Source organism: Mirounga angustirostris, unplaced genomic scaffold (assembly GCF_029215605.1).
Source record: "Mirounga angustirostris isolate CCGP_5_RB_7025 unplaced genomic scaffold, mMirAng1.0.hap1 SCAF_1, whole genome shotgun sequence".
Lineage (NCBI taxonomy): Eukaryota > Metazoa > Chordata > Mammalia > Carnivora > Phocidae > Mirounga > Mirounga angustirostris.
In genome coordinates this window covers 144,823,106-144,838,020 of record NW_026991709.1, presented here as the reverse complement: position 1 = coordinate 144,838,020, position 14,915 = coordinate 144,823,106, and the positions used below count along the sequence as shown (strand labels likewise).

The 14,915-nt window shown below is 44.9% G+C and overlaps 1 protein-coding gene across 2 annotated transcripts in view; it reads right to left on the bottom strand.

Moving 5' to 3' along the window:
• CMTM8 (CKLF like MARVEL transmembrane domain containing 8) overlaps window positions 1-14,915 on the bottom strand; it is a 160,400-nt gene that overhangs the window by 52,640 nt on the left and 92,845 nt on the right. Inside the window, exons 2-4 of one of the 2 annotated variants that reach the window (XR_010410918.1) lie at window positions 14,563-14,736; window positions 4,767-4,883; window positions 2,583-2,737 (exon numbers count right to left, since the gene is read on the bottom strand). Coding sequence is in view for 1 of the 2 variants with exons in the window: in XM_045903931.3 (XP_045759887.1) it covers window positions 2,654-2,737; window positions 4,767-4,883; window positions 14,563-14,736 (375 nt within the window). In the remaining variant the exon portion in view is untranslated. Of the gene's footprint in view, window positions 1-2,300; window positions 2,738-4,766; window positions 4,884-14,562; window positions 14,737-14,915 lie in introns of those variants that run through there. The other variant, XM_045903931.3, reaches the window with a different exon arrangement.

Sequence of the window (14,915 nt, the reverse complement as noted above, 5' to 3'; positions counted from 1 at the left end):
ATGCCCGAATTATTTTTTCCTGTGAAAAACCCATCTTCTCCATTAAAATAATAATTGTCTAGGGGATAGAAATACAAACTTTAAATTGATTTTCTACCTGGGCCTGTATCTTCAGTTAGTGTTTTTAAATGTCCATGCTCTATGCAGAGAGCACTTTATGTACTTAAACCTTTTTGTGGGCTGATAGCCTGAAGGGATTTTTCTGTGAAACCAGTGACTTTTAAATGTACAAAAATAATTGATATTGAACAGTCTTGTCTCTAGGTTTTCTTATAGCTTTCAAATATTGGCTAAATATTTATCCTTTGGGGCTGTGAGTTGGACCTTGCAATGGAGAGAGATTAATTGCCTAAAGTGTGTCATTGATTGGCCATAAGTGGGTAAATACATCAAACTCAAAACCCACCAAGCTCCACCAAAAAGGACGTGATGGTCTGGGGAGGGCAGATGGTGAGCACAGATACCAGAGAACAGTTTAACACGTTGTATACTATCCTTGTACTAATATTCTTCAAACCCCAGAAACCTATTCTTTTTGTTATGTTGGGTGAAGCGCATGTGGCTGTTTGTTTTTCTTTCTTAGGAGAAAAACTGAAGCAGTTCAAAATTTACAGCTTTATCTGAACAAGAGAATCATTTTGTTGTCTAAAAACCCACACTTAAAAATTCATGAACAAAGTCAGTATTCAAAAGAGGAAATAAGAATTTCCTTTCAGTTAAAAAATTATGTTTTTCTGGGCTTTGTTTTGTTTTGTTGGCAAACTCTCAGGATAACAAAAATGGTCAAGCTCCGAGAAACCACACATACAAACAACAAATACTCCTGCATGGACACAAATGAGTACTGTTCTCTTGAAACCGATCTCTCTGGTTCTACTGGTTCAAAAAAGACCTATCGTTGTAGTCTTTTTGGAGAATATTTCAAAGTGGTTTATGGAACTTTTCGCTGTAGAAGTCACTTCCTATAAATGGGGCCATGATTATAGAAATCACACACACACACACACACACACACATACACGCACACACACCCCACAGGGGGTGGGGAGGACATAAAACAGGCTTCTTTCTTGACAGCTGTTTCCAGAACAGACCCATCTGGAGGTTACAGTTTTTCTGCCTTGTGTGGAGCTTTGGTTGCAATACAAAGTGCTTAAAACACCCACCGAGTACATGGAAGATGAATATGCCTCTGTGAGTGAGAGAGAGAGATGAACAGAGAGGCAGAGCACACAAATTCTGACTAGTGATTTCAGCTTGTCTTGCAAAATCGGCGAGTCGGAGGCTGTCCTAGTGATGGCTAGGGAGGCAGCTTCCCTCGGATTGCAGCCCTGATCATCTGCACGTTGGACTCAGACTGGCCTCCTGTACCCCCAACACCCACCCACTCCCACACACTGGGTCTCTACACTCACCTTATTCTGGTGCCGCCCCTCCCCACTACCTATTTGGATCCAGAACTGTGGATGGGTCTGTGGTGGGTGTTAGACGCCGAAGAAACCCTCCTATGTAGAGGTAAACAGAACTTGGGTAAGAACTTACAGTTAAGCAAGAAGACCTACCAAACAATTAGCAGCAGTAAGAAAGAGCATTGCTCGCGCGAGAGTGGAGGCCACAGGAGTTATGCCCCCAGAGTACGCAACTAAGACTTTTCACTGTCGTCAACTACACTCATGTTTCTGTGGTTTTTTGTTTTTCAAAAGAAGCCAACGTTGAAAAATCACCCAAGATGCACTGCCGTACCAGCAAGAACCATACTGCCTCAACACACTTCCTCTAAATACACATCTGCCTGGCTGCCTGGGGTTCTTCCCACCATCTGATGGTATCTCATAACAGGGCCACAAAATATTAGTTCTGGAGTCTGGAGACGTGGGGTCAGGTGGTTTCCACAAAGTACAGTACACGCATCACTGTGGTCAGCAAGTATCTTAAGGTACACGCAAGTATTTATCGGTTTAATGGTTATGCACTTATTTTAATATGTATTAGGAAAAAATTGCCACACAGCACATCAGTCTGGGCACTCAGCACCATCACTTAGGTTATTACCGAACTGCAAGGCCAGTGTCTCATTACATGCTTTCTGGGTCAACTGGTTAGCATGTGAGAACCATGGCCACTGATGATCCCCAGTCTCGGGGAGAAGGGTCTCTCCTACTACCCTGGCCTGGTGGCTGTGGACAAGGGTGTCTGGGCAATACTACAATTGGGCAGCCTTGTGAGGATGAAGATTTACCCACAGCACCCAACCTTGGGCTTTGGCAGTAGGTCTCCTTTCTCAAATCAGACACCTTACCCAAGATTTTGAAACATTTAATCAGAAAAGAATCTGGCATTTTAAAAAGTTAGGTTTACAAACTCGACACCGTCTTAACATTAGCAATTTATCTATTTATACATTGTCTAAGAAAACAAGGTCCATGAAGACATCAACAAGATATTTAAGAGTTCCTTATAAGCTACAACAATTTGCAAGTAAGTATCCAGTTTAACTGTAACAAACCACTGTGAGCAAATTTAACTAAGTATATAAAAACATTAGTTAAATATAATTCTCTGGAAATATACATTATACCTACAGTTTGTTGTTGCTGTTTTTTTACAGTGAGATTCTTCCTGCTTTCTCCTGTTTAATTCTCAAAATGGCAAATCACTGTATGGTCCTGGATCTCCAAGCTACAAAACTGAAATATGTGTTTCCAGCATAGCAGATGGTGACCAAAAAGGCGAAGAACTGGAGAAAACAGAGGATAATAGAAAGAGGGCTTAGGGCACATTCTAATTAGCAAAAGTTATCATTTCACCTCCATTGAATCAGGTACTCATAGCATCCCTTGACTCCAGGCTTTCTCATCTAAAATTGCTTTATTGGTTCAATTACCTTCCTTCTGAAATGATCTCTGGCTATGCTGGTTGTTTGGGGGTTTTGTTTTGTTTTTTGTTTTTCTTTTTGCAACATATCTGGAAAGCTTGTAGTTTTGCTCAAATAACCACATGGTGTTCACTTCAGGGTGAGTATGGTGGTGTGTATCTGAGAAAAGCACATGTATTCCTAATTTAGTATAGACAATTTTAGACCAGGGCTTAACCTCAGATTGCCATAGGGTCAGTTACATAAAGGAGTTGAGTGGGTGGGAGGAAGCAATGAACCCACAGGGTGCGAATGGTGAGCAGGGAAAAAGCAGGCGCCTCTGAAGGGGCAGCCAATGCCCAGGTCTGGCTGATTCTTGCTGTATGATAGCTTGAGCTTAGTGCTGCTAAAGCTTGTGATTAAAAAAAAAAAAAAAAAAAAAAATTTTTTTTTTTTTTAAGTAGGCTTCATGCCCAGCATAGAGCTCAATGTGGGGCTGAACTCACGACCCTGAGATCAAGACCTGAGCTGAGATCAAGTCAGACACTTAACTGACTGAACCATGAGAGCACCATGCTCTCTACCTTTAAATAGAGATTTTTGAATATAAATATCAGAATATAAGAAATAGGGGAGGGGGGTGCCTGGGTGGCTCAGTCGGTTGATCAAGTGTCCAACTCTTGATCTCGGCTTGGGGTCGTGAGTTCAAGACTCATGTTGGGCTCCACACTGGGCATGGTGCCCACTTTAAAAAAATATATAGATAATGAACGGCTGTGTATCATCAATCGGTTTTAACATGATCATTTTGGTATTCCTGTTTAACTGACCCCAAACCCCCCCACCAATTACTTCTTTTGGGAATGGAATATTTTAAGGCCAATCTCAGAGGAACTTCTAAAATTAGTTTTTAAAATCAGAACTACAATACCCATTAATGGTTTAAATATGCAAATAGTATGGAAGCACATAAATTAAAAAGCAGAAGCCCCTCAGGCTGCTCCCTTCATCATCCAACCACAGTCTCTGGAAGGAACCTCTGTTCATGTATGCTTTCCCAGGCACTCCCATCGCATAAACAAACATCTCCACTTCTTAAGTAAAAATAGAATCATAGTGTGCTCATTTTTTTTTTTTTTTTTTGCAGCTGTCTCCCCACTTGAACTGTAGTCAGTAGAATTATTCTTAGAGTGCCTCAAATATTTTTTCTTCCTCAAATACTTATTTTGTTCCAGCTATTTGGCTTTCACTCAAGCTGGGTCTTTTTTTTTTTAAGATTTTATTTATTTTTTTGACAGAGAGAGACACAGAGAGAGAGGAAACACAAGCAGGGGGAGTGGGAGAGGCAGAGAGAAAAGCAGGCTTCCCGCTGAGCAGGGAGCCCGATGCAGGGCTTGATCCCAGGACACCGGGATCATGACCTGAGCCGAAGGCAGACGCTTAATGACTGAGCCACTCAGGCACCCCAAGCTGGGTCTTTTAACCTCTGTGCACTTCAGGCCATCAGGAGGCCCCAGTAATTTTTGATGCTTTTTTTTTTTTTAAAGATTTTATTTATTTATTTGACAGAGAGAGAGATAGAGAGAGCAGGAACACAAGCAGGGGGAGTGGGAGAGGGAGAAGCAGGCTTCCCGCCGAGCAGGGAGCCCGATGCAGGGCTCGATCCCAGGACCCTGGGATCATGACCTGAGCTGAAGGCAGCCGCTTAACGACTGAGCCACCCAGGCGCCCAATTTTTGATGCTTTTAACCAACAAGTTAATTGCCAGTGTCTCGAGCGCAGGTGAGGCTTTCCCGCCCCTACAGATAACTTGGGTCTTCCTCCTGGACCCCCAGCCCCACCGGGAGGAGGAGACCGTGACCCTGACCATGCAGGAAGGGGGTGGGGCAGGTGAAAGGGCTTGCTCACTCACCGATGAGGCTGCCCAGCTGTTGAAATTGTGGCTGTCTCTCTCGGGGGAGACAGAAGACGCATCCACCACAGCGGCTGAGAGGTATAAGACGAAGGCGCTGCCATTAAAACACAGACCCTGGGGGAGATAGAAGGGTGGAGTGGTCAGGGAGCGTGGAAGGTCTGGGCACCTCTGGATCTCTGTAGTGGCCAGAACTGCATGCCAGGTGTGGTAAGGGGTGCATCGGACACTTGGAGGGGGCAGGGATGAGGGCTCTGAGAGGCAGCTCAGCAGTGCCTCCAGGAGGAGGGGGCTTCCTAACAACTTTTTTTTTTTTTTAAGATTTTATTTATTTATTTGACAGAGAGAGACACAGCGAGAGAGGGAACACAAGCAGGAGGAGTGGGAGAGGGAGAAGCAGGCTTCCCACTGAGCAGGGAGCCCAATGCGGGACTTGATCCCAGGACCCTGGGATCATGACCCTGAGCCGAAGGCAGACGCTTAACGACTGAGCCACCCAGATGCCCCAACTTCCTACCAACTTTTACACAGCACACCCAGACACCCCTCACCTGCCCCCAAGACACCCAGGCTGCCTTGCTTGTCCCTTCGGCCACCTCTTTCTCTCACTTTGCTCTTGATCCTTGCTTCATCCCAATTTCAGCCTTGGTGACCTACTGGCTGAGGAAGGCAGGCAGCTGGAGTTCCCCAACGAGATCTGCCCAGACTGTGGCCCCAGCAGCCACAGCCTTTCGGCACCTGTCCCTGACCCAGAGCTGCGAGATAGCTCTTCCCAAAGCAGGCCCAGCTGATCTATTCCCCAGGCTAAGCGGGGGGGAGGGAGGGGGGGGAGACGACATTTAGGTGAACTCCTCAATCCTAGCAGCAAGTTCTTAAAAATGAAACTAAGATTATACATATTAACAGAACCCTTTCGGAACTAACCTCACTCCTGGCTTCATCTTATTTTTTCCTATTCTTAGAGAAGAGAGAGGTGTAAATCCAGTAGATATTTGGTTTCCAGTTATACTTAAACTCTAGGAAATCAAACTGTGAAATGTGCCAAACTTCACCCCCGTCTGAACAAGGGTGAGAGGTGGGGATGGGGTGGGGCAAAACTGATGCAGAAAACCAATGCTTATACAGGTAGGAAGAGGGTGGCTCTCAGGAGTAGGCCCTCCATGGTCTTACAGCTCTCCCTCAGTCATTCAGAGAGACGGGAATGGGTAGGGGTAGGGGGGAAGCAGTATCTTTTTCTTCTAGGAGAAAGGCACATAGAATTTTCCAGATGCAGGTCCTTCGGAGGTGGGTTGTGTATCCCTCTTACCACCTCCACACTTCACTTATATTGTTCTGGGTTAAGGAGATTAAACTTTATGATAAGGGTCAGCCCCAGGATTCAGGCTGCCCAGGATGCTCATCTGCCATTAGAAATGTGTCCCCTGGGGTGCCTGGGTGGCTCAGTTGGTTAAGTGTCTGACTCTTGATTTCGACTCAGGTCATGATCTTAGGGTCCAGGGATCAAGCCCTGCATTGGGCTCCCCACTCAGCAGGGAGTCCGCTTGAGATTCTCTCTTCCTCTGCCCCTCCCCCTCACTTTCTCTCTCCCTAATAAATAAGTCTTAAAAAAAGAAATGTGTCCCCAGGAAGTCCTGGTTTCCCTGGTGATTCATTATGTTTGCTGGTTGTGGGGGTTTTTGGTCCAGGAACACATCTGTGCATTTTTTAAAAAATCTAGTTTTTTTTTTTTCATTTCACATTACCTCTAGAGATTTGCACATTTGCTATTTGCCAAGTAAAGGACTTCCTACTTTTTTTTTTTTTTTTAAATGCTGAAACAGTTCAATGTAGTTACCTCTGAGGGGTGTGAGACTTTAGTTTTCGTTTTGTGGCCTTTTACAGGTAGTGGTATTTATTTAATAAATTAGCCATGTAGTACATTTGAAACATTAAAATGCTTAAGAAAAAAATTAAAAAGTAATGCATGTCCATGGTAACCAAACAAAATCCCGTCTGGAGAGAACAATCTGGAGTAAAAAGTCAGTCTACTCCTTTCACCTCAACCCTTTCCTTTGAGATATAAGCCACCACCCAATCTTATACAAACAGAGCCATATAGTCAGGCATCTCAGTGGGGGTTTTTCTGTTTTGTTCGGATTTTTTTCTTCATTGAGAACGATACCAAGGGCAATTTTACTTGTCAGTCCAAACAGATGGACCTCATTTCTTGTCATGACACAAATACCTCAGAATTTAACTCTTCCCCTGTTGATGGGCATTTGATGTTCCTAGCTTTCTCGGGATTACCAACACTGCTGTGAGGAATGTCTTTAAACATGTATTTGGGGGCACCCATGCATGTCCAGTCCCCATACAAGGAGAGAGATGAATGAGAGAGCTTCCGGGAGGCCAGCCCTGCCAGGACCACCCTGACACAGGCCCTTGTCCCCTCTGCCGTGTGGGTGAAGGGCTGGAGAGGGAGTGGGGACACGACTCCATACTAAGTGTGGCCCAATCCATTTTCCCAAGGAAATGAGAAATTCTGTTTCCCTTGGAGGGAAGCCGGGAAGGGCTTCCTTCCCCCACACACCACCCCAAGGGCTCCCGACGGATTCTCACAGCCTCTATTTTGCTACCTCAGAGCCCAACCTACTGGCTCCCCCATCTTCCTAGGACTCCCAAAGTAAGTATGTCTGAGGGATGCCTGGAGTGGGAACCTAGTGAAAACAGGTGGAGAGAGGAAAGAAAAAATAAGGGCAAAGAACCCGGATCTGAGATTGTTATAGAGGTTAAAAAAAGAGATCTGTGTGGCTACAGAAGGGAAGGAGGGCAACGGCGAAGCTTCAGCAGGCTCTAGAATAGCACTGAGCTTCACGGAAACACAGATTGTACTGCTCTTGAGAAATAGGACCCAAGTCCGAGACTGTTCAAGCTGAACGATCAGGGAGCCCCTCCAACTCCCATGCCAGTTCTCAAGCCACCCCTGGGCCCCAGGCAACAGAGAACAAATACAGTGTCTTACAAAAGGTTTCCAACTGTTCCTTTTTGGGAGAAGGTGGAGGGAGGCTATTCTTTTCTGAAATTCGATCCCTCTTTGGTATAAAATGTCCTTTCCCCCAAATAAAGGCACCCATAGATAAAACCCTCAAGCAGCTAGCCCCCTTGTTGACCCTCCACACTGTATTATTGGTATCCACAACTGACCAAACCTAACTGCTAAGAACATCTCATCCCTTCCCAGTAGAGGGGAGGTAGGTTTTTTCAGTTTCAGAGAATTCCTGAAGGTTAGAACCAGGGCACTCGTGTCCCCTGAGAGCCAAGCAGACTCCAGGGTGGACAACTGTGGTTGGCATCCGGGGACCTGCATCCCATTCCTATCAAAATCCTCTCAGCATCTCAGTTTCTTTACCTGCCAAACGGAAATAATCCATTCCCTCTTTGCAGTTAGTGTGAGGTGAAATGTTGTAAGATATGAAGGACCCAGCCCGACCTCTGGCACACAGGTGTTTCACAAATGGTAGCTGATGTTGTCAACGGAAGGAGGCCTCACCCTCCACCCTCCGCCCTGTGCCCAGTACTGCTCAGAGTGCTTGCAATGAAGCCAACAGGGATGAGCTGCAGAGGACAGATCCTCAGAAAAAGCTTTTGTGGAGGTCCTGGTGCTTAGTGCTCTGAGGACAGACTGTATTGCTTTGAAGTTTTAGCTCAGATCAGATTTGTCAGAAAGCATTCATTGCAGCCTCTCTGGGTAAATGATATTGCCCAGGAGCTTAGAGGTGCTCGCGGGAACCTGCTGTGGTTCCGCTCCATGTTAAGGATGGACATAGTAACTCTGCACCTGTATTCTCCTCAGATGCAATAGGAAAAATGCCTATTGTCAAGCCAAGTCCAGTGCAAAGCTCATGCCTTGTCAAGCAAAGAGCTAAAGGCAAAACATATGAGACTCTGCTTTTTGTAGTGTTCCATGGGCGGTCTCCCAGCCAAACTCCCAGGGGACTAAAATCAGGTCTACTGCTCCCTTTTCTTTAATCTTAGATTTCTCAAATGCTCTGACAACCAAATGTAAACCCCAAAGTCATTAGGCAGCAAAAACTGGCTTGCACTGACACAGGGGCAATGCAGTCTTTAGCATCCCTCTTAGCAGGAAAAATGCATGTGTTCTTGCAGAAATATTAACATGTCTGATTACAGTGTTGCCCCAGACTCAGAGGGAGGGGTCACCTTATGTAATAAATGCACCAGATTACTTCTTTCTAAAATTTGAAAAAAAATTGTGATTGCAAACATATCTAGCCTAGAGGTTCCAGGGAGGGGGTGTGGACCTATAATTATCTGTAAACCAGTGTTTCCTACACTTCAGGTGCCTAAGAATTATCTGGAAAGCTTATAATAGAGATTGCCAGATACTCTATAGAGCTTCCGATTCAGTAGGTCTGGGGCAGGACCAAAGATTTCTAAAAAGCTCCCATGTGATGCTGCTGGTCCAGGGACCGCACTTTGAGCAGCAAGATTCTAGAAGGTTCACTCTGGCACCAGAAGCCCATCAGCTGCCTCAGCAGAGTCCTGGGTTGGCCTGACCCTTGCCATGCTCCAGTTAGTGTGGGACATACAGTGAGGGCCAGCATCTGAACCAGTCTGTTTCTGCAAGAGGTTCTGCTGGGCATAGGTAATAAAGATCTGAGACCTTAGCTGTTACACAGGAAAACTTTTCCCCCAGATCCCACTTTGGATATCCAGTTAACACTGCTTACCCCACTCACAAATGCTTTGCGAGGTTTCGCAAAGGGGCTTCGCAGAGCAGGAAATAAAAACCCCCCAACCCGAAGTCAGACATGTTTGACCTGTAGCAGCTGCTGGCTGCAAAAAAGTTTTTAAAATTTGGCTAAAAATATTTTAAAAGTGAAAGAGTTCACACAAAAGCCCAGATTTCTGGATTGCCTTAGGGAGGGAAATAACAGAAAATCTAACAATTCTGAAGAGCACGTTTCCAATTTATTTCTCCGGGAAGTGAAGAATATTCCCCAGTTGATTAAGATGCCCAAAAACTGTGTGTCTGGGTGGCGAGAATTCAACACTCACTGAATTCACGCTCCCTTGCATGACTTGTCTGGTCTTTCCACACGTGTGAGTGTGTAACCTCTAAGGTGGAGGCCGATGGTCTTGCTTGATAAGATGAAGGATTAAGGGGCGCCTGGGTGGCTCAGTCGGTTGGGCATCTGCCTTCGGCTCAGGTCATGATCCCAGGGTCCTGGGATTGAGCCCCACATTGGGCTCCCTGCTTGGGGGAGCCTGCTTCTCCCTCTCTCTCTGCCTGCCACTCCCCCTGCTTGTGCTCTCTTTCCCTCTCTGACAAATAAAATCTTAAAAAAAAAAAAAAAGAGTCTCATGCTCCACTTGATGGAATGAGCACTGGGTGTTATATGCAAAGGATGAATCACTAAATTCTACCCCTGAAACTAATAATATAGTATATGTTAACTAAACTGAATTTAAATAAAGAATGAAAAAATATATAGTTTTTGGAACCCAAGCCACCGGGCAGTAGACCATCCAAGCAGGCTCACGGAGAGGTCATGTGTAGGTATTCTGGCCCTGGCTCTGGCAGAGGTCCCACTGACAGGCAAGTATCACCTGCTAGACGTATGATGATTCCAGCCTCCAACCACCTTCAAGCCAGCCCAGCTGACTGAGGAAGCAGAGATATACTGTCCTGCTGAGCCTTTCCCAAATTACAAATTTATAAGTAAATTAAATGTTACTGCTTAGGAGAAAAAAAAGTCTCATGCTCTACCGACCGAGCTAGAGCATTATTTTAATTTTTTAATATTAAAATTATAATTTTTTTTAAGATTTTTTATTTTTTTTTTTATTTAGACAGAGAGTACAAGCAGGGGGAGCGGCAGGCAGAGGGGGAGGGAGAAGCAGACTCTTCGCTGGGCAGGGAGCCCGTGGGGCTTGATCCCAGGACCCCGGGATCACGACCTGAGCCAAAGGTAGACACTTAACCGTCTGAGCCACCCAGGCACCCCTAAAATTATAATTTTTTATTTTAAATTTTTATTTAAACATTTTATTTTTACATTTTAAAATTTATTTAAAAATTTTAAATTTACATTTTAAATTTTAAGCCACTGGGTGGCTCAGGTGGTTAAGCGGCTGACTCTTGATTTCCGCTCATGTCATGATCTCAAGGCCTTGGGATTGAGCCCCACGGTGGGGAATCTGCTGGAGGATTCTCGCTCTCCCTCTGCCTTTGCCCCTCTCCCCATTCTCTCTCTCTAAAATAAATAAATCAATCTTTATTTTTTTTAATTTTAATGTATTAAAATATCTTTAAATTTTTTAAAATTTAAAATTTTTAATGTAAAAAATCAGTGAAAAGTATTTTAGGCTTAGAGAAGAGAGAGACCAGAGATGATCTGGAACAGAAGTCAGCAAACTATGCACACAGGCCAAATCTGGCCCACAGCCAGTTTTTGGGAATAAAGTTTTACTGGGAAGAGGATCATGTTCATTCATTTGCAAATTGTCTACAGACAATCTCATGCTGCAAGCAGAGTTGAGTAGTTGTGACAGAGTTTGGATAGCCTCCAAAAGAGAAAATACTTACTGTCTGGTCCTGTATAGAGGAAGTTTGCCAAGCCCTGATTCAGACAGCATACCTAGGAATTGAGACTCAGCAGTTGTGGAATGAAAGGTACTGCTCATTCCTACATCTCACCCATTTGCTCTCCTGTGACAGTTTCCAAGTTCTCTTCTTCCAAGTTCACAAGCACTCTGCTCAAGACATCCTTTTAAGACCCCTCTTTTTCTAAAACAGCATTCCTTACATTCCCCCAGGTCCCTTGGACTATATGCCCTCACCTGGTATTCCCATGTGACTGTTACTTTGAGGTGCTCAAGGCTGAGTAAGAGGGAACTGCTCTGCCTGACTGCCTTGAGCTGGGACATCAGTCTTTTTTCCTGCTTTGGGCTTAAACTGAAACATCAGGTGTTCTTGGGTCTCAGGCCTGGTGCCTTTCAGACTAGAACTTAGAGCATCAGGTTCCCTGGTTCTCAGGCCTTTGGACTCAGCCTGGAACTACACCATCAGCGTGCCTGGGTCTCCAGCTTGTGGACAGCAGATCTTGGGACTTCTTAGTTTCCACAGTCATGTGAACCAATCCCTTCCAGTAAATCTCTTTATATATACACACACACATACACATCCTAATGCCTATGCTTCTCTAGAGAACTCTGACTAATCTAGAATTTATATCGAGAGTGGGGTAGACAGATTTTAGAACCAGGAGTGGGGTGGTGCTGTAACAAAGATCTAAAAATATAAAACTGGCTTTGGAACTGGATAATGAGTAAAGGCTGGAGAGTTTTGAGGAGTATACTAGAACTATGGGTGTTGAAGGTGATTCCAGTGAGGACTTAGGAAGAAAAGAGAAGAGGCTAAGACAAAGCTTCCATCTTCTTAGATAACGCATAAATAACCACAGACAGAATCTTAGTAAAAATATGGATGTTAAAGGCCATTGTGGAGAGATCTCAAATGGAAATGGGGAACATGTTTTTGGAAACTGGAGGAAAGGTGATCCTTGTCATAAAGTGGCAGAGAATTTAGCTGAACTGTGTTCTAGTGCTTTGTGGAAGACAGAGCTTGCAAGCAAAAAACTGGATATTTAAATGAGATTTTTTAAGCAAAGTGTTAAAGGAGCGGCTTGGTTCCTCCTGTTTATAGTAAAATGCACAAGGAGAGAGGTGAATTAAAGAAGAAATTGTTAAGCAAAAAGGCAGCAGAACTTGAAGGTTTGGAAAATTCTCAGCCTATCCATATTGCAAAAAAAATAAGAAAACTTGGGGTGCCTGGGTGGCACAGTTGGTTGAGCATCCAAATCTTGGTTTCAGCTCAGGTTGTGACCTTGGGGTCATGGGATCAAGCCCTGTGTTGGGCTGTGCACTCGGCACGGAGTCTGCTTCGGACTCTCTCTCTCCCTCTCCCTCTGTTCCTCCCCCCAACTCTCTCTCTCTCTCTCAAATAAATAAATCTATTAAAAAAAAAAAAGAAAGAAAAAGTTGCTCTGAAGAGAACAGCACAGGTATGGCCAAACAACCATTTGATAAAGAGATCATGGGTGCAAACCACAGATCTAATCATGTGTCAGTAGAAGCCAGGAACAGGTAAGGGATTATACCGGTGAAACGCTGTGAGTTTGAATGAAAAGGGGTGGAGATGGGACAAAATAAAGGAGTGCTGTTGAACTTCTTGGAATCTATATGATAGAACCATAGAGCCATTTGGCTGTGAATACGTGCCAATTTTTAAGAAAAAAGAATGAGTCACCCAAAGGCTCATTCAGAGATCATCAGGCCCTGGGGGCAGGCTGGTTCCTCCTCAGTTTCAAAGGGTAGGCTGCCTCTCTGGTTTCTGTGAGCCTGAATGTGCCCACCCCAGTGCCTCAGGGGCAGGTCACCCTGCAGACGCATAGGGGTGACACTGCCACCCCAGTGGGCCTGGAGGGCAGAGCACTGAACCAAAGAGGCTTATCCTGAAGGCTTAACATCCCATGGAATTTGCCTTGTAAGTTTTGGGCTTGCCTTGGACTCGCCACTCCATCCCTCCTCCCTATTTCTCCCTTTTGGAATGGGACCATCTATCCTGTGCCTGTCCCACCACTGTATTTTACAAGTACATAACTTGTCTGGTTTCACAGGCTCGCAACTGGAGAGGAATTCTGCCTCAGGATGAACTATACCTCCAATCTCACCATACTTGATTTAGATGATATTTGGGTGAAACTTTGGCTCTTAGACTTCAGTCGATGTTGGAATGAGTTAAGACTTTTGGGGATGTTGAGATGGAATGAATGTATTTTGCATGTCAGAAGGGCATGATTTGGGGGAGCCAGCGGCAGAATGTTATGCACTGAATGTCTGTGTCCCCCCAAGTGCACACATTGAAGCTCTGATTGACAACGTGATGGTATTTGGAGATGAGGCGCTTGAGAGGTATTTAGGGTTAGATGAGATCAAGAGGTTGGGATCCTCTTGATAGCATCTGTTCCCATCCATGTGAGCCACAGAAAGATAGCAGACATCTGCAAGTCAGGAAGGGAGCTCTCACCAGAGACCAGCTCTACTGACACCTGATTGTGGACTTCCAGCCTCTAGAAGTGTGAGAAATCAATTTCTGTCATTTAAGCTACCCAGTCTATGGTATTTTGTTATGGCGCCAGAGCCGACTAAGACAGGTACATTTTCTTATCTATTTCATCCCAGACCGTGTGTTCCCCTTAGTTTATGCTGCACCCACCATGGTGCCCGGAGCCAGGACAAGCATCCAATCACCCTTGACCACACTTGCTTCTAAATATGAAGACACCTATTTATTCTAACAGCAGTTTCATTTTTCATTCTAAGTCTGCACACACTGTGCATCCCAACATCAAAGAGCTCTGGGCACAAAGGGCCAAGGTCGTGGCCCCAGGAGGGGTTTAAAGGAAGTGAGATCTGCCGAGGCTGGTGCCCCGATGTACTTATTTCCAGGTGATGGTGTTTATGAGGAACTAATGAAGAACTGAATTTCTCTTCATTCAGTCTTCTGAGAACTGGTTTGCTATTTTTGCCTAAAAGAAATTCCTGGACCTTCCAACAAGCCCAGTTCCATACTCAGGTATAAAACACCTGCTATGTTGGGTTCTCCCTGGCTTTGTCCCCTGCTTTGCTGGCAGAGAGACAATCCTGAATTGTTGGACTAAGGACTAGGAAGGACTAAGCTCAATCCTACCTAGTGGGCAGTGGACAAGAAGATGACCCCTGGCTTCCTTACCACTGTTGTCCAGGGCACCTGGGGAATCCTGGTGTAGGTCATTGTTATGTAGATGATGAGGAAGAAGACGGTGAGGACCCAGTAAAATACAGCTACAAACATGACCCAGCCAAATGCGGGGACCCGGAAGTACTCAGTTCCAGCGATCAGCGTCCACACCAGCAATCCCAGAACCTGTAAAATGGCAGAGGCAGTTTGAAAGAAAAGGGAGACACAAGGAGAAAGTAAAGAAGGAAGCAGGGACAGAGAAAAAAACAATTATACAGAGTGTCATTTATAGCATTTGTTCATATTTACACATACACGTGACTTATGAATACAAAACAGGAGTTGCAAACTCGCGTGCCCACAAA